Source organism: Triticum dicoccoides, chromosome 3A (assembly GCF_002162155.2).
Source record: "Triticum dicoccoides isolate Atlit2015 ecotype Zavitan chromosome 3A, WEW_v2.0, whole genome shotgun sequence".
NCBI lineage: Eukaryota > Viridiplantae > Streptophyta > Magnoliopsida > Poales > Poaceae > Triticum > Triticum dicoccoides.
The window spans coordinates 548,574,632-548,594,745 of NC_041384.1; the positions used below are offsets into that span (position 1 = coordinate 548,574,632).

The window sequence follows — 20,114 nt, forward strand, 5'->3', positions numbered from 1 at the left end:
CGACACCCTGGAGCTACCCACGAGCTCCGCCTCGTCCCTCTCTTCCTCCTCACCGAGCCGCCCGACGCCGGATGCCCCTGGATGCCGCAAGCACCGCTGTTCCCCTCGTCGGCACCGAAGATCGTCGCCGTTGATTTGCTGCCTCCTGTGCCTCCCTGAGCTCTCTGACCCTCCTCTGTCGTTCCCCTCTCTCACCGTGCTCTGTTGCGCCGTGTACCCGCCGTTTCCACCGGAGCCGTGAGCCGGCCGCCGCCGTTCTTGTCGCCGCCATAACAAGAGCTAGCAAACCTCGTTCCCGAGCACGACTACGTGCTTCGTAGCTCCGCGGCAAGCTAACGCCGCCACCAGCTCGTCTTCTCGTGCACCATAGCGCTGAGCCGCTCGAACCCGAGCTCCGGCAACCGCCACGGGCTCCACTCTGGCGAGCTCCGGCCTCCCCACAACCCAGCACCTGCACCGTTCGACGCGCGGGAGCAAGAGCTTTCCAACGCACCTAGACACGCTTCGAACGAGGCCCTTTAGCGCTTTTCCGAGCCACACCGCCGTATCGGCCCTCGCCGGCGACTAAACGCCGGCGGGTTGACCGCTTTGACCGGTAGGGTTTGACCCCGCTGGCCTGGGTTGACCCCGGTTTGACCTCCCCTGGGTCCTGACGTGTGGGCTCAGGCACCTGTTTAATTTGTGTTAGTTTAAATAGTGTTAATTAACTTAGTTAACCCACTGACTCGCTGACATGTGGGCCCAGCCCTGCTGACATTTTAGTTAGTGTTAGCTTAGCGCTAATTAACTCAGTTAATTAACTGAGTCACTGACCAGCGGGCCCCACTGGCCAGATTTGACCTGGACCGCCCTGTTGACTGCTGATGTCACAGTGACGCAATAAGTGTTTTCTGGATTTATTTTTATCCAGGAAATTCCAGAAAATAGCCAAAACTTCTAAAAATCATAGAAAATCAACCGTAGCTCCAAATCAAACAATTTATATATGAAAAATGATCAGAAAAATCCAAAGAATCTGCTTATGGCATTTGCATGCATGTCAGAGCAACTTATGTCCTCTACTTAGGACAATTCAATTAAATGACATTTAAGAAAGCACATATAGAGTTTGAATTTGAACCTTTGGTTCAAACCAACTTCATTTAATATGTTGCTAGTTGCATTAGTTCAATCAATAGCATATTGCCATGTCATGAGCATGCATCATATTGTTGCATTGCATTGATTGTGTTTCTTCTGTGTTTGCCGGTGGTTGTTCCCCCTCGGTAGACGATGTTTTCGATGAAGAGGTCGATGACACCGATGAAGAACTATACTATCTTCAGAAGTGCCAGGCAAGCAAACCCCCTTGTTCATTCTGATACAAACCCACTTGCTCGCTCCTGCTCTCTTTTACTACATTAGGACAACAACGATTCAACTGTTACATGCTGTGGTAGTTGAACCCCTTTCCTCTGCATGACATGTCATTGCCACAGTAAATAGATGAAACCCACTAGCATGAGTAGGAGTTCTTTGAGCCATGATGTGCCTACTCATTCATGCTTGTTTGTCATGCCTGCTATTGCTTAGAGTTGTGTCAGGTCTGATTCATCGGGGATGAATTGGAAAATGGTGAACATGTCCTACTGTGTGTGAGCTAAGTGTGTTGAACACGATTTGGTAAAGGTATCAATGAGAGGCCATGTAGGAGTATATGGTGGGTTGTTTCATTTGGAATCGTCCTTAAGCACCGAGATCTGTATGTGTGATTTAAGAACCAGTTACTACCATGCATTGGGATCCTTAATTGACCCTCTCAGCTTCTTAACCACCCTAGTCCTCAGTCCAGGAGTTGCAACTAGTTTCTGGTGTTTGTAGGATATGTGTTGGCGGCCGTGCGTAGCGCTGACCCCGAGGGTGGGCTATGATGCGGTAGATACACCGTGGCCAGGCATGCCGGGCGCCCGTTTGGTGTCTCGGAACCCTGTACACATCGTTCGGGGCCGTATGTGGAAACCTCGGCCGGACTCCCTGCGGATGGAACCCGGATAGGCGATAAACCTGGACTAGAGACTTGAGTGTTTAGGTAGGCCGTGGCCGACACCCTCGTTGGGCTTCCGCTTGAAGGTTGCCGAGTACATGTCGTGTAAGCGACGGTAGGTGGTGAGAGCGTGTATGAAGAAGTACATGCCTGCAGGGTTAACATCATCTATTCGAATAGCCGCGTCCGCGGTAAAGGACTACTTGGTTGCCTATACAGTTCATAGACAAGTGAAAGTGGATACTCTAAAATGCGAAAGATAAGTTTGAGTGCTATGGATGGCGTTCTCGTAGGGAGACAGGAGCGGATCCTTAGCGGTGTATTGATATGGTGAATATGTGGACTCGTGTGCGCCACCTCAAAAGTGTTACTTGCAGTCGTAGTTCAGGTTAGCCACTGAGTCAAAGCTGGCTTGCTGCAGTTAAACTCCACCACCCCCTTTATTGATACCGATGCATATGTAGATAGTTCTGATGTAAGTCCTGCTGGGTACATTTGTACTCACGTTTGTCTATTTCATGTTTTGCAGAGAGACGCCAGTCTCGCTAGTAGTTCCATGTGGACTTCGACGTTTAGCTTGTTACCTCAGCTACGATCTTGTGCCCTCGGCAGGATCTGGTAGATAGTCAGGCTTCTCAGCCTTTTTCATTTGTAGATATCTGTACTCAGACATGTTAAGCTTCCGCATGTGCTTTGTCTGGTATGCTCTGAATGTTGGGTCATGAGACCCATGTTTGTAATATCTGGCTCTTCGGAGCCTAATGAATAAATACTTTGAGTCGTAGAGTTTTGTTGTGATGTCATGTTGTATTTGCACATATCGAGCATATTGTGTGTATGTTATTGAAATGCTTGGTATGTGTGGGATCCGACAATCTATTTGTTTATCCTTGGTAGCCTCTCTTATGGGGAAATGTAGTCTGGTGTTTCCACTGAGCCTTGGTAGTCTGCTACAGCCCGGTTTACCGGAGTCCTGCTAGTCTAGTACTACTGCTCCGGAACACTTAGACTGGCCGGCATGTGATTCACTTCGTTCCTGTGTCTGTCCCTTCGGGGAAATGTCACGCGGTGATTTCCGGAGTCCTGCTAGCATGCTACAGCCCGGGTTCCCGGAGTCCTGTTAGCCCAGCTGCTACAGCCCGGATTCACACGCTGATGACCGGCATGTTTGATATTGTTTCATGTATGCATGTCCCCGTAAGTTAGTGCCACTTTGGGTTCACGGCTAGTCATGTCGGCCCGGGTTCTCTGTCATATGGATGCTAGCGACACTATCATATACGTGAGCCAAAAGGCGCAAACGGTCCCGGGCCAAATAAGGTGACACCCGTGAAAATATCATGCGTGAGGCCGCAAAGTGATATGAAGTGTTACATGCTAGATTGGTGTGACTTAAGATCAGGGTTCTGACAACAACTTCAATTTATGCAATGCTACTTCATAGCCATGCTTTCCCATAGAAGAGAGAAGAAACTTTAAGTAATTCTATTCCTGGATCATGGCGTGTACTTGCGATTGGTTGAAAGAAGAATCAACACACATACAGCTATGGCCACGTCTACAGAAAAGATTAGCCTGGAACTAATGGATTTCGATGTCCTTGGATTAACGTTGTTTGTTTCAAATTAGCACTACCGCGAGCACTTGATTATTCGCGGTGTCCGGTCATCCGCCGGGCTGGTCGTCGCCCTCCTTCTTGAGGTCTGACGGCGGCAGGAAGTAGTCGGAGGTGAGGCCTTTCACGTTGAAGTCGGCCTCCTCCACCGTCCACGTCTCCTCCAGCTTCCTCTTGTGGTTGACGGAGCCCTCGCCGTAGCGGAAGAGCGTGACGGCGGTTTTCCCGCCGTGCGCGATGTTGACGCCGTCGATGTGGCGGTAGTTGTTGATGACGGATTCCATGCTGGTCTCCCAAAAGATGTTCTCACTGCGTCGCGCGCCCTTGCCCGACTTCATGCGGAGCAGGTGATTATCCTCGAGCTGGATGAGCAGGCCAGTGCGCTGGCTGAAGTATCCCCACACCGTGTGGTGGATGATGTCGAACGCAGCCGCGCTCCGCGCCCGCAGTGTCGCGGCGCTCGCCTCCAGCTTCAGGATGAAGCATTCCTCGCCGTTGATGACCTTCTCGCCGATGCATACCGCGTCGGAGAAGAGGTTGGCGATCGACCGCGGGTCCAGACCCTGCAGGCCATGCATGCATGCGTCAAGAAGGTCTCGAATTGATCGATGCATCTGGTGGAATACATCGTACAATTGGTAGGATACGTGGGCGTGCCTGGAGGGACCGGCGGAGGGGGCGGGGCGGGCCGCGGGAGGCGTGGGAGTTCTCGGCGGCGGACTGGCGCCAGGCGACCTTGCCGTCGCTGCCGGCGCTCATCTTGTGACCGGCCATGATGAGCTCGAAGTACCAGACCTCGGGGCACTTCTGCCAGAGCACGAAGCCGCCGACCTCGGCGCGTCCCTGGGCGGCGGTGACTGTCTGGTCGCCGAGGTGGAACTCGGACGCGCACATCTTCACCTTCCCGACGGCGTACATGCTCTGCACGCCCTGCAGCGCCGCCTGCCCGCCCGTGGCGGCGATGTACTGATGCATGATGTACTTGGCCGTCGACGCTTGCTTCATTCATGCATCCACACAACCAAACACACGTACGCTACGCGCGTCAGGAATGAATTCAACCGTGTGTGCTGCTGTTGCTGTGGCGTGCACGGAGCATGCATGCATGGCTTACGATGGAGGAGTCCCGGATGGAGCGGCTGAAGGCGCGGTCGTGGGGGACGGGGCAGGGGATGAGCGGCGAGCCGACGACGTTGAGGAAGAGCTGGAGCTCGGCGTTGGCGGCGGCGGCGGCGGGCCCGTCGGCAGTGGCGCGGTCGAACGCCTGGGTCTTGAGCCAGGCGCGCATGTTGGCACCGCCCCCCCGGCGCTTGTCGGCGCCGGGGGCGTTGGCGAGCATCTCATCGGGGATGGGCACCTCCAGCACGGTGTCCAGGGAGTCGTCGCGGTCATGGTTCGGGCACAGCTTCCTCATCACACGACCACCACCGCATCAATAATGCCGACCGGCCGACGGGAGCAGGACGCCCGGCGCGCTGTGCAGGACAGACAGGAGAGTCGGAGGGAGAGAAACAGGGGGAGGAAGGAACGAGAGGAGAGGGAAGGTCGGGGACATGTAGGAGCAGGACGCCATGCATTGGAAGCGAGGAATTAGTGGATCCCGCGGAGCCCGGAGGTCGAGGCGAGGCCGGAGCTGCATGCATGCAGCAGCGTCTCGCCGGGACCCGGGAGCGCCCTGGACCAGACCAGGCCGCGGCCCATTTCACGAAAATGGCCTTACACTTTGGTGACACCACACGGCCCGGCCGGCAGAGCAGACCTTGCGTTCCACTACAAAAAAAAAAGGCAGAGCAGACCCTACCTTAACTTCCACACAGCAGCGGCGGCGGCGGCGGCGGTACGATTAGCTTCCTCGCCGGCGCGATCGACGCCCACTCCGCCACCAGCCTATGACATCTGGTACCCGCCTCTGAGATCCGGTATGCGCCTCTTCCTCACCCCTCTCCTCGAAACTCCGGTGGTGGAATGGTGGTACCCCATCCGCTGAACCGTGCACGCCAAGTGCTCGACGCTTCGTGTGCTTGGTCGGTTGCGATGAACCAGGATCTCACCCACTGAGTATTCTCGCAGGAACGATGGCGGAGACGCAGCCGCGCTCGCCGCCGCCGTCGTGGTCGGCCATCCCGCTGGACCTGGCAAGCCTGGTGCTCCGCCTCCTCCCCGCCTATGCCGACCGCGCCCGCTTCGCCGCCGTGTGCCCGCAGTGGCGCGACGTCGCGCAGCAGTTCCTCCGCCTGCACCCGCCGCTGCCGCTGCTCGCGCTCCCGGACGGCACCTTCTACAGCCTCCCCTACGCCAAGCCCTTCCGCTTCCCGGGATTCGGCTTCGCCGGGTACCAGGGCGTCTGCGGCAGCTGGCTCGTCTTCCCGCGCGACGACGAGTGCTTCCTGCATGACCCGTTCGCCAGGGCAACCGTCAGGCTCCCTCCTCTCTCGCGCGTCCGGCTGCGTCCTCCAAACGCAGTCCAGAAATGGACAAAATGGGAAGACGGGGAGCGCTCCCCCGACCCTTACACCACATGGATGCATATAGAGGACATGGAAGGGAAGCTGCGCATGAGCAAGATAATATTGTGCTCTCCCAACCTTGTTGCTGCTCTGGTCGGTGTTGGAAGGCCCTGTCACCTTCCAATATGCCATCCAGGAGGCCCCAGTCAGATTCTAATGTGCCAGCCGGGGGCCTCGTCGTGGTCAGTACGCGCGTACGACAGGTGTAGGCTTTATGAAGACATGGCGTTCTACCAGGGCAAGCTCTACGCCATTGCCAATGATGAGAACCTCTTTGTGGTGAACATCAGCCAGGACCAATGCACCGGGGATCCACAGGTTTCTCGAGTTGGACAGGTCATCAAGGGTGATCCCTGGCAGACAGTTGCGTCCGAAGGTGACAATGCACCCGGCAAGAAGCTCTACCTGGTTGAATCACGCGGTAAATTGCTGATGGTATGCAGGAAGATTTGGGTTCCTGAACTTGAAGACGGAGATTTTTCTTTCGGGAATGAGTTTGAGGTATTCGAGGCTGACTTTGAGCATTCACGGTGGGTGAAGGTGACAACTGTGGGGGATGACCAGGTGCTGTTTCTTGGGAGAAGGTGCTCCAGGGCTGTCTCTGTGTCTCAGTATGGGTTGCCGGGTGATCGCATCTTTTTCTTGGATGATGACGAAGTGAATCGTGTGAAATACGGCTATGATGAGAACACCTTTTGCAGTGCCTATAACATGAGAGACGGCAAGGTCTCTTCCCCTCACCCAATGATCTCCTGGAAACGTTGTGATGAGATGTGTCTTGCAGCATGGCTCTTCCCTCAGGACTGAATCGCTGAAGTGAAGATGTTATTGCTATTCCAGCTGCTTCCAAGTTGGTATGGTGATCAGTAGTTACCAAGCCAATAAATTGCCTTAGTATGTATCCAGTTTGACCACCTTATTTATCTGAACTTACATGGTGGTTACTATGGTGCAAGTTGTTCACTTAATTGGTTTACCGTTTCCTGGGAAAGATCCTAAAGTGCATGACTGCTTATGTATCAATTGTCTTAGCATGGTGATCTCTGACCTTTTGTAGTGGCTGTAGAGTTGATTGTTCATACTGAAGTTCGATGAACCTACTGCTGCCTTTTGCGACTAATAGTTTGTAGGAACCTCATATGTGTGAGCCTACATGATGGTTGCATTGTGCATGTCCCATGTGGATCATGTAGATGAGATAACTATTTTATATTGCTACTAGACGACACCTAACTGAATGTTTGCAATATCCAATATTACCAATTGCTCCCATCGTTAACAAATACTATAAGATGTGCCAACTTATTTTAGAATCCGACGTATAGAGATATGTCTTAGTGTGCTTGTTCACTCATTTCAATCTGTATGTAATCTATACTGAAATATCCAATACATCTTATATTTATGAATGGAGGGAGTAGTTACGTGCATAGTAAGGCCTCCTTTGGTTTGGAGGATTTTTGTAGGAATTTCATAGGATAAGATTTTTGCAGGAAAAATTCCTTTAGAGCCCTTTGGTTTGTAGGAATGGAATCCTATTCCTATGGAGGAATTCTTCCTATCCTCCACATTTCATAGGAAAATAAACATTAGCCTAGACTTAATGGAAAAAATCGTATGAAGTGAATCAAAGGACATCTTCTTTCCTATTCCTACTCATAGGATTTGAGATGCATGTCATCTCATTTCCTATGACTTTTCTATTCCTATGATTTCCCTACCCTATGAATCAAAAAGTTTTTTGTGCAGTTGAGTTTTTTATATGCAATACCCAGTGCTGAATAGGCATTGTGGTGGAAGCTAGGCTTTGGGAACTTCCCTACGGCACAAAATTGCTGGGATTAATCATTTTTTACGGCCATGACGGATTCAGCGTTGTCCTTACTACTAGGTGTGACAACGACTTCACCAAAGAGTAGACATTGCAAAAGCTGAAGAGCTTGTTAATGTTCACCATTTTTAATATAGCATCCTTTGCCTCCAAGCTAGTTAGACTTACAGAATCTGCGTCTAGCACGAAATAGCTGAGCTTGGACTTTTTCCAAGGTCATGAAGGATTCGATGTTGGATTAATCTGACAATGACCTCGACAATGTTCTGACAATGAAAAGTTGAAGATCATCTAGTTTATGTATATATCCTTATGGTTCAACCGAACCACTGACATAAATAACCTCAATTCCTCAATTCAGTTGTTCCTCTCAACCCCTGCAGTCAACTCTACGGTATGAATGCAAATTTTGACTCGGACATTTTTTACTGATATAAGCAATCCAATGGTATATCCCCATGTGTAAACTTTGTGATGTGTTCATAAATTTTTATTTGGAATAAAATACAGGAATGAACAAAAGTTAGTGAGGCAAGTATCATGTGCAGACCGTTTCTGTTTTGAAAAAAAAAACAGTGCGGACCGTTTCATCTACTTTGGAGCCAATCCTAGGTTCTTGACTAACCATGCAGATAGGTCTCAATCTCATCTATAAAACCCCACATCCGTACTTTTCATTATGATTAATCCACAGCCCAATTCCATTTCTAAGAACAGGCGAGCAGTAAGATGTTGGGTCCGGGATATCATAACCTTCTTCTAGGAGCTCTCCTGTTGCTCTTCTTTACGATGATCTCCTCCGGGGCGGCGCGGGACGACGTCGTGGCCTATAGCTTCGCCACCATCAACAGTACCACGGCCGACGGCTTGACGGTCGTCACCAACCAGTCACAGGTAGTATCAGGTCCAACCCTGTTCGGCATCGACCACCCGACTCTCTCCGCGGTGAACGAGTCCGCCGGGTTCGTGGTCCTCTCGCGGACAGTCGAGCTCTGGCGCGGCGGTGATGGCCGGCAGGGACCTCCCCGCCAGGCATCCTTCAACACAAGCTTCACCATGGACGGGACCTCCCCTGTGGCGTTCGTGGTCCTCCTCGACAGGTTCCCGACGTATAAGGGAAAGTTTATCAGCGTGACGACGTTCGTCTCGGGCCCCGGCGACCCCACGGAGCGCGGCAGCAACCGCTTTGCCACCGTCGAGGTTGGCACGGTGAAGTCGTACGCCCCGGAGTCTCCACGCGTGGGCCTCAACGTCACCGTCACGCCCAGCGGCGCGACGCCGATGGTGACCGTGTGGATCGACTACCATGCCGTGCTGTCCCGCCTCGGAGTCTTCGTCGCCCCCACCGGCCGGACTAAGCCCCGCGAGCAGCTCGTCGGCGACTCGGCCGTCAACTTGACGGGTCGCACCAACCAGTCCGCGTTCGTCGGCTTCTCGGCCTCCAGGGTGGCCTATGTCCTCTCCGGCGTCCGCGGCTGGGATCTAACGGTGGAGAGGCTCTCGCCGGCCGCCGAGAAGGATGATAATAAGAAGTCATGGCTGGTGATACTGCTCGCCGTTCTAGGATCTGTGGCTTCCACGGCTGCCGTGGCCGCCGCCGTCGGTTTTTACTACAACTCCAGGTACAGGAGGTGGAAGAAGGACCTGGAGCAGCTGGCCAAGTCCATGCAACGACTCCCGGGGATGCCATGCCGGATCGACTTCTCCGACATTAAGAAGGCCACGAAGAACTTCGACGGCACAATGAAGTTGGGATCGGGAACCTTTGGCTCCGTGTACAGATGCAGGCTTCCTGCAGCACCAGAGACGGGCCGTCCAGAAATGGAGGTGGCCGTCAAGAAGTTCACGCGAAACGACAACCGCCGCTTCGACGACTTCCTGGAGGAGGTCAGCGTCATCAACCGTCTGCGCCACAAGAACATCGTCCCTCTCATCGGTACGTAGCCACGTGCACACTTTAACATTTCTTTAGAGCATCTCCAACAGATGCATGATAGCGCGGCGCGTTAAAAAATATTTACAGTGTCGAAATAGCATTTTTGCACGTGTAGGAGGGTGATTGCTTTACTAGGCACTGCAAAATTTAGCATGCCGCTATAGCGCTTCGTTAGACGCGGAAAAATCCTGCATGCGACTAGCCGGTGCTTGGAAACAACACATACAAAAAAATATGAAATAATACATAGTTCAAATTCATAGCATAGTTTCCCAAATCACAAGCCAGTTCATACTATGCTAAATAAAAATAGATAAAGCGATGCTAAATCAAACTACTCCTCGTCCTCCTCGATGGTGTAGTCCGACGATGTAAACGCGTCGAGCCACTGAGCTGCTCCGGGGGCATGGCGGTATGGCGGGGCGCTGGAAGAGACGGAGGAGAAGGCGCGGCGGCGGGGCGCCAGAAGAGGCGAGGAAGAAGGCGCGGCAGGAGGAAAAGCATGGCAGTTGGCGGGCATCCGCGCGCGGCTTTTAATCAGCGCAGCCTCTCACACGTCAAATTGGCGGTTTATCCAGCGCGTAGGATATTTCACACGCTTGTTGAGGATGCTCTTATTTATATATATTTTCCTTCTTGAATGGCTTTGTCTAGGGAAGGTATTGTGCACCGGACGAAAAACATGGATACCGTCCGCTGTGCTTTTGGCTACCACACAAGGAAAATATGTAGAAAAACCATTTTTTTTATTTTCTTGAATCTGTTGAATGCACGTATAGTTAAATAATACGGAAACTCTCAGAGTAATAAGCAGTAAAATGGTGTAGTGATAAATGGTAAATATGTACTCCCTTCGTTTCTAAATATTTGTCTTTCTAGAGATTTCAATAAGTAACTATATACAAAACAAAATGAGTGAATCTACACTTTAAAATATGTCTACATACATAGGGGCAGACCTACGTAGGAGCTATCGGTGTCACATGACACCGGGTAATTGGTCCGATTACGTTATATTTATAGCCCATGTAGGCGTGTGACACTGGTAAAATTTGTTGTTGGACACCGGGAGAAGCCGCCAGCGACTGAGCGCTCGCGCAACCCATTTAGTAATAGCCCATATCCAGCCCATCTGATCGATCGACCTAAAGAAAATCTGATCAATTGATCCGCTTTGTGTGTATCTGCGCATATTGCCTTCTGCTTTCTCGCCTCCTCTCCCATGAAACCTTATGGCCTCGTCCTTGTCCTATAGGACAACCCATGGCTCACCATGGCATGGCGGCACGCCGACTTTTTCCTTGGTGGAGAAAATATTAAGGGAAGGTAACTCCCTCATCTTTTTGAAGTCCAAACCTCGGCTAGGGTTTTGAACCACAAAGGTCTTACAATTGAGAATTAGGTTACGGTACTTATCCAAATTTGAGGAGTGTTTCCCATCTGTTTGATAATTGAATTACTATGATATTCCAAACTTTTATTGTGATTCACATCTACTTGAGAATTGGATTACTGTGATTTTTCAGGTTATCATGGTGATTTTCCAATTTACCAATCATCTTTGTTTCCTTAATTTGAATTTTTCTACGTATATAATCAACTAGTATTTCTAGTTAAACACTTCATTCTGCTATTTTGGCAAGCATTTTTACTACTGACCGTTTTAAACTGTTGAGTGTTATTTTTATGCAAATCATGTACTACAAGTATGATTGTAAATTGTCTGCTAAATCTTTATGATAGCGCCGCAATTGCTGTAGGGAGCCTTGGACCTCGGCACTACAGTGTGGTAACCGTTGTGAAATTCAGCAAAAACATCCAAATATCATCTATCCCCGATGAAAAATTACCCACTATAGCTGCTGAGAGAGTCCGCCCCATTTTTTTCTTCCTCGAATAAAAGCAATCACTACATGGGACACCGGGACATTTTCGTCCTGGGTCCGACCCTGTACATACATCCGTATGTTGCAGTCCATTTGAAATGTCAAAAAAGACAAATATTTAGGAATGGAGGGAGTAAAAGGTTAAAGGCCAGTTGGGGGATTGAACTCACATGCTCAAAACGTTAAGGACACGTGCGGAGGACTGCCACTGCGTTGGTAGCGAGTTTGGAAACAATATGAGTTTAATACAAATAAATGCCTACCTCAATAAAAATTGAATTCAAATTTAGTTAGATTTTTTGAGCATATTTGTTTGGTATTTTCTGGTATCTGCGGTAACCGCATTTCTCGCCCCATCTCGGTAATTCTTTGGATTTCGGTAGCCAAACCTAGGAGTATCATTTTTTCGTTGTCCAGTCGTTATTGTAGGGTTTGTGGTAGGTTCACGTTGAATGGTACTTCCTCCATTCCATAATCTAGTATGTCTGCGCTTTTCGAGATCTAAGTTTGATCATACATTTAACCAACGAGACCGACTGCGGCGGGAGTAAAAATCAAATTCAGTAGTATAATTTCTGCTGCCTCCACGGTCGGTCTCGTTGGTTAAATTTATGATCAAACTTTGATCTCGGGAAATGCGGGCGCATTACATTGTGGAAAGGAGGGAGTATCAGGTTTTCTATCATCTTTCTGTCGTAAGTCAATTTGTTCAGTACTGATGCTGAGTTTTGCATATCATCATTGAATAATCAATAGTATATGATTGTGTGCTCCTCTCCGGAAAAAAGAACTGGGGTTGAAGATTTTTTCTTGCTAGCCTGAAATTAGAACTTCCTCTATTTGATGAATGTACCATAACATGACAGGATTCATATTTGAAACCTTTAGGGTATCCTGGGACCCTCTTTATTAAAAACACCTAAATTTGCAGAAATATGTGTTTTTGACAATTTAGTTTATTTAATTTAACTAAGAAAGGTCTGAAGTACCCTAAAGGTTTCAAATTTGCAGCCCTAATCACTATGCATATTTACAAATAACCAGTTTGCTTCACTTTGTAGCAACTCTTTTTTTAAGGGTTCACTTTGTAACAACTTAATATTGCAGGTTGGTCTTACCATGGAGGGGAGCCCCTCCTCATCTTTGAGCTCATGCCCAATGGCAGCTTGGACCAACATCTCTTCCATCTAAAAACACCAATTCTCCTATGGGACACCCGCTATGCCATCGTGAGGGATATAGCCACCGGCTTGCACTACGTACATCATGAGTATGAGCCCGCGGTTCTTCATCGTGACATCAAGGCGAGCAACATCATGCTCGATTCTACCTTTGGTGCCCGCCTGGGTGACTTCGGCATTGCCTGCACGGTCCCTCTCGACCGTAACTCCGTGACCGGCCTAGCCGGGACACAAGGCTACATAGCGCCGGAGTATGCCTGTAGCTACAGAGCTACGAGGGAGACTGACATCTACGCGTTCGGTGTCGTCGTCCTCGAGACCGTGACCGGTAGACGGGCGCTCGACAGGGATGTCCCGTCTGAAGGTCACATAACGGACTGGATATGGCGTTTCCATTGGGAGGGAAAGTTGCTCGATGCCATGGATCCCGTGCTTGCCATTGCGGGGTTCGACGATGATGATGCCAAACGCCTAATGCTGCTTGGCTTGGCATGCACCAACCCAAACCCATCGAACCGGCCAAGCATGCTAGAAGTGGTGCAGGTTATCACCAAGTTAAAGCTACCGCCGGCCGTGCCTCCTAAGAAACCAACGTTTGTGTGGCCTCCACAAGGATGGAGTTCATATAACTCTTACTTTAGCACAGAGACAAGTACAATTTATGCAAGTGGCTCATTAACCAAGGCCAGACAGGTGTAGGGAACATTTCAAAAATACTACTTTAAAATTTGCTTATTTGTTCACACTTCACCTAGATGAATATGTGCTTGTTTTGGAGTGTAACACGTGACCCTGGCTATCATAAGTTAAGACTTTTGAATGTGTTGGCAATTCAATATGACATCAAAGTGAAAGCAAAGAGGACTTGAGTGCAAATGCAGCAAACACAATATATCAATCACCTAACTGAGTGAAGCAACTAAGGTAATGTTTGGTATTGCCGTGGATTATGATTTTGTTTGCACAAATAATTTTTACCTATCTTAGTGTTTGTTTGACATGCTTTGCTTCGACAATTGTCAATGTTAAGTTTGGCTAGTCCTGAAACACTAACCTTTGATATAGATGCGCATACAACTCGGTAATGTTGTGTGGATGGAGGATTTTAAAGAGATTAAAGTCATCTATGACACTCTTGTTAAACTTTTTTGAATTTTAATTCACATATCAGCATCAAGTGATATAAGTCTTGAGTATGAATACGACGCTCTTGCGCTTTTTCTCTTTTACTGTGACAACATCTAAGGTGTGGACCAAATCTACTTGGACGAACTTAGCTTACATATGTTTGCAGTGCCTCTGCTTACTCCTTCGGATCGTACCCTAGCACTTTTCTTCTTTGATTTAAGGGAAAGGTGTGGTAGAAACCAGGAACACTGAAACCCTCTTATCTAGCCAGCCATTTGCTGCATCACGGTCCATGCATGAGCTTTTCTCTTTTTTGTTTCTCTAAATATTATTTTAGTTGAGAAAAAAATCATGTAGTAAGTTAGTTGACTAGCACATATCTTAAAGCAACGGTGAAGGATAAGGATAAAGGCTACAATGTGCTTGGGCTTAGAGAAACAACTCTCTTGACTGAAATCTTGTGTTTGCCCTCTTGATTCAGTCTGAATGCCATATGATGGAGCATGGAATTCGGAATGCACAAACCATCCCGTCAACTAGAATTTCTTTGAATAGGCCCTTGGCACATAGTACAACATAGGGTGCTAGGGGTGAACGCTACGGTTTATATCCTTCCTGGTTGGTAGCTAAGCTAACTAATCCTGATGCCTACAGGCATCGATGCAACATGTGGAGGCGGCTGTTGGAAATATGCCCTAGAGGCAATAATAAAATGGTTGTTATTATATTTACTTGTTCATGATAATTGTCTATTGTTCATGCTATAATTGTATTAACCGGAAACTGTAATACATGTGTGAGTACATACACCACAACATGTCCCTAGTAAGTCTCTAGTTGACTAGCTTGTTGATCAATAGATGGTTATGGTTTCCTGACCATGGACATTGGACGTCGTTGATAACGGGATCACATCATTAGGAGAATGATGTGATGGACAAGACCCAATCCTAAGCATAGCACAAGATCGTGTAGTTCGTTTGCTAGAGTTTTTTTAATGTCAAGTATCATTTCCTTAGACCATGAGATTGTGCAACTCCCGGATACCGTAGGAGTGCTTTGGGTGTATCAAACGTCACAACGTAACAGGGTGGCTATAAAGGTGCACTACAGGTATCTCCGAAAGTTTGTGTTGGGTAGGCACGAATCGAGACTGGGATTTGTCACTCCGTATCACGCAGAGGTATCTCTGGGTCCACTCGGTAATGCATCATCATAATGAGCTCAATGTGACTAAGGAGTTAGCCATGGGATCATGCATTACAAAACGAGTAAAGAGACTTGTCGGTAACGAGATTGAACGAGGTATGGGGATACCGACGATCGAATCTCGGGCAACTAACATACCGATGGACAAAAGGAATTGTATACGGGATTGATTGAATCCTCAACATCGTGGTTCATCCGATGAGATCATCGTGGAACATGTGGGAGCCAACATGGATATCCAAATCCCGTTGTTGGTTATTGGCCGGAGAGATGTCTCGGTCATGTCTGCATGGTTTCCGAACCCGTAGGGTCTACACACTTAAGGTTCAGTGACGCTAGAGTTGTAATGGGAATAGTATGTGGTTACTGAAGGTTGTTGGGAGTCCCGGATGAGATCCCAGACGTGACGAGGAAATCTGGAAAGGTCCGGAAGTGAAGATTGATATATTAGACAAAGGGTATTGGAGTCCGGAATTGTTCTGGGAGTACCGGGTGACGACCAGCGTGACCGAAAGGAGTTTCGGAGGCCCCTTATGGGCCAAGGGGAGGGTGCACACCAACCCACTAAGGGGTTGTGCGCCCCTCCCACCCCATCTCACGTAACCTGGAGAGGTGGGGGCGCCTCCCCTAGGGCATCCGCCCCTCCCGGCTTGGGGAGGGGGCAAGTTTCCTAGGGGTGGGGCGCCCAAACCCATCTAGGGTTTCCCTTGTGGCCGCCGCCCCTCCCCTAGGGAAACCCTAGGGTGCCTCCTCCTCCCCCCTTCCCCCTATATATAGTGAGGGAGAGAGAGGGCAGCCACACCCCTTCCCTGTCGCAGCCCCTTCCTCCTCCAACACCTCCTCCTCCTCCGTGGTGCTTAGCGAAGCTCTGCCGGAGAACCACGAGCTCCACCGCCACCACGCCGTCATGTTGCCGGAGTTCTCCCTCAACTTCTCCTCTCCCCTTGCTGGATCAAGAAGGAAGAGACATCCCCGGGCTTTATGTGTGCTGAATGCGGAGGAGCCGTCCGTTCGACGCTTGGATCGGATCTTCCGTGATTTGAATCGCCGCGAGTACGACTCCATCAACCGTATTCTTATAACGCTTCCGCTTATCGATCTTCAAGGGTATGAAGATGCACTCCTTCTCTCTCGTTGCTATCATCTCCTAGATTGATCTTGGTGACATGTAGGAAAATTTTGAATCATTACTATGTTCCCCAACAGTGGCACCATGAGCTAGGTCTATGCGTAGATTCTATGCACGAGTAGAACACAAAGTAGTTGTGGGCGATGATTTGGTCAATTTGCTTACTGTTACTAGTCTTATCTTGATTCAGCTGCATTGTGGGATGAAGTGGCCCGGACCGACCTTACACGTACTCTTACGTGAGACTGGTTCCACCTACAGACATGCACTTGATGCATAAGGTGGCTAGCAGGTGTCTGTCTCTCCCACTTTAGTCGGATCAGATTCGATGAAGAGGGCCTTATGAAGGGTAAATAGCAATTGGCATATCATCGTTGTGGCTTTTGCGTAGGTAAGAAACGTTCTTGCTAGAAACCCATAGCAACCACGTAAAACATGCAACAACAATTAGAGGACGTCTAACTTATTTTTATAGGGTATGCTATGTGATGTGATATGGCCAAAAGGATGTGATGAATTATATATATGTTATGTATGAGATTGATCATGTTCTTGTAACAGGAATCATGACTTGCATGTCGATGAGTATGACAACTGACAGGAGCCATAGGAGTTTTCTTAATTTATTGTATGACCTGCGTGTCAATGAAAAACGCCATGTAATTACTTTAATTCATTGCTAACTGTTAGCCATAGTAGTAGAAGTAATAGTTGACGAGACAGCTTCATGAAGACACGATGATGGAGATCATGGTGTCATGCCGGTGATGTAGGTGATCATGCCGCGCCTCGAAGATGGAGATCAAGGGCGCAAGATGATATTGGCCATTTCATGCCACTTTATGATTTTCATGTGATGTTTTTCATGGTTACATCTTATTTGCTTAGAACGACGGTAGCATAAATAAGATGATCCCTCACTAAAAATTTCAAGAAATGTGTTCCCCCTAACTATGCACCGTTGTGAAGGTTCGTTGTTTCGAAGCACCAAATGATGATCAGGTATGATAGATTCTAACGTTCGCATACAATAGGTGTAAGCCAGATTTACACATGCGAAACATTTAGGTTGACTTGACGAGCCTAGCATATACAGACATGGCCTCGGAACACAAGAGACAGAAAGGTCGAACATGAGTCGTATAGTAGATACGATCAACATGGAGATGTTCACCGTTGATGACTAGTCTGTCTCACGTGATGATCGGACACGGCTGAGGGAGTCCTGGACTAAGGGGTCCTCGGGTGTCCGACCTATTGGATATGGGCCGGACTGATGGGCTGTAAAGATACAAAGACCAAAAACTCTACCCGTGTCCAGATGGGACTCTCCTTGGCATGGAAGGCAAGCTTGGCGACCAACTATGAAGATTCGTTTTTCTATAACCGACCTTGTGTAACCCTAGATCCCTCTTGTGTCTATATAAACCGAAGGGCTAGGTTCGTAGATAGATCCTCATAATCATAGTCAGGCTAGACTTTTAGGGTTTAGCCATTACGATCTCGTGGTAGATCAACTCTTGTAATACTCATATTCATCAGGCCTCGTTCGGCACTAGAGTATCTCCACGTTTTAAAGGGTATTTTCCCGTCCCGATATAGAAATCCCTGAAATTCACCACAGACCGTTCGGTACCCCGGTATTGGGCCGGCCCATCCCCAAAATTACACGGGGAAACCCTCAATACCGGTGTGAGAGCAGACACGAGCCTCCCCTCGAGAAATTCTTCCCCGACCGTGACGATGCCACACCCTCCGCCCTCCGCCCCCTCATCTGTCCGCCGTCCGGCCCCTCGGCCCTCCGCCCTTCGTCGACTCCGTCCAAGCCGAGCAAAACCATCCGCCGGTCCTGCCGCCGTCTTCGTCCACTTCATTGCTGCTGTCTTCGTCCATGTCATTGCCGCCGCCGTACACGCACACCTCAGCCCCTGTCGCCTCCGACGTCCAGAACTCCATATCCTTCCGGTAACCTGGCATTTTCGCCGGTAAGGACTGGTTCCTCCTCATCCCTCCCCTCTCATCCCCTTTCTCTAGGGTTGCTTGGTGCTATGAAGATGTGGTTTGTTTACTGGACAGCTTACAAGATTACAAGATTTGATCTGCAGCTTGTAGGCTAAGATAGTTGTGCACTGGATGTGAAAGTGTAGGTTGTAAGGTTAATATGCTTGCTTGGTGCTAGCTCTGATCTGCAGCATCTATTCTAAGATGTACTATTTTTTTCCCGATGTGGATATGGTTTTTATCTTACCAAGTAGTCTGTGTAATTTAGACTAAAATGTGAATATAGTTTTCCGTACATGCAGCTCGCTCCTTTTCCTGTTGGGGAAGCGTGTCTTTCACACTTTTACCAAGTAGTCTGAATAATTTTGAGTAAAATGTGAATATAGTTCAGATTGATGTAGTACTATCCAAGTCAATCAATATGTAAATGAAGATGATGTTTGCATCTAGTAATCTGTTCATACCATTTTCTGGCACTGTCCAACGTTGCGAAACATCGATCACTGAATGATTTTATTGCTTTCGGTCATGTATAGAAATGTGTGTAGTTTTCTTTTCGAAACATCAATCATTGTCAATCAATGTGTATAGAAATCCAGAAACTAATCTCTAACTGTAAGTACTTACATCAAGATCATCATTATTATCTGTTGTTTCAGTACATAGAATAGATTCAGCTGCTTGCTTTTTGTCCATACTGCTAAGTGACATCTTTACAACAGAGGAAAAACTGATCTGTTCGCAAGTTTAGTCATGTCCATGAAACTGTAATTATTTGATATTGCAAAAGAGTGTTATACTGTTTTAGAAAAGAGTTACTTTGATTTATTTTGAATTTACATTTTCCAATTTGTAGCTGTCCTTGGATAGCTGTCCTTGGGTTATCTAACCCTTAGACCAACTGATTTGTTTTCTATAGGTACTTGAGCCTTGGTTTATAGTGGGAGTGGACGAGCCGCCGCCTTCGTGGGATCCCGTTAAGACGCCAAAGTTTGGTATGACTTGTATTTACTATGACTTGTTAGCTCTCTAATTCTTGTTTGCTCTCTAATTCTTGGCATTGTTCCTTGATTGCTCGGTGTTAGTTTTGAAATGAAGTCACAGGGTCTAGATCGTATTAGGAAGAGAAGAGAGGAAGATGATGATGAGATGGTCCTTTTCATTCTTCCATTATTGCACTCGTACTTAGTGGACAGTAGAGGATAGGGTGAAAAAAGACAACGGCATAGCTCAATCCTTTATGGCAAGGAGCGTGTTGACGAACTTCTTGAAGGACACGTGAAGAATTGCTTGGTAGCTTTTAGGATGGAACCATACATCTTTAAGTCTTTAGCATCATATCTTAGAAGGAAAGAATTGATAAAAGACACAAGGCTCAAGGTGGAGGAGAAGTTAGCATTCTTCATGTACATGTTCTCACATAATTCATCATATGAAGATTTGCAACTAGAATTCAGACATAGTGGATCCACCTTTCATGAGTACATCAACGAGTTCTTTGATATCATCCCTGCCCTATGTACTCACTTTGTGGAGCCTCCGCGCATTGACGAACCTCATCCAATAATTGCTACCGATGAACGATTATATCCATACTTCAAGGTTCTTATCTTGACACTTAAAAAGAATCCCTTATCTTTCTTCATTAAAATTTCAAAAATTAATTTG

General features: G+C 48.2%; 2 protein-coding genes across 2 annotated transcripts; one reads left to right on the forward strand and one right to left on the reverse strand.

Annotated features, from left to right (window-relative positions):
• Positions 1-3,487: 3,487 nt before the first annotated feature.
• Positions 3,488-5,135, reverse strand: LOC119272079. Its single transcript, XM_037553668.1, has 3 exons — positions 4,753-5,135; positions 4,296-4,637; positions 3,488-4,201 (listed from the first exon to the last, which is right to left on the reverse strand). The coding sequence occupies exons 1-3, from the start codon at positions 5,050-5,052 to the stop codon at positions 3,689-3,691; spliced, it is 1,155 nt and encodes a 384-aa protein (XP_037409565.1). The 5' UTR covers positions 5,053-5,135; the 3' UTR covers positions 3,488-3,688.
• A 102-nt stretch (positions 5,136-5,237) lies between these two features.
• On the forward strand, positions 5,238-9,920 carry LOC119272544 (L-type lectin-domain containing receptor kinase I.8-like). Its single transcript, XM_037554013.1, has 3 exons — positions 5,238-5,557; positions 5,709-6,566; positions 8,881-9,920. The coding sequence occupies exons 2-3, from the start codon at positions 5,714-5,716 to the stop codon at positions 9,918-9,920; spliced, it is 1,893 nt and encodes a 630-aa protein (XP_037409910.1). The 5' UTR covers positions 5,238-5,557; positions 5,709-5,713.
• The last annotated feature ends 10,194 nt before the right edge of the window (positions 9,921-20,114 follow it).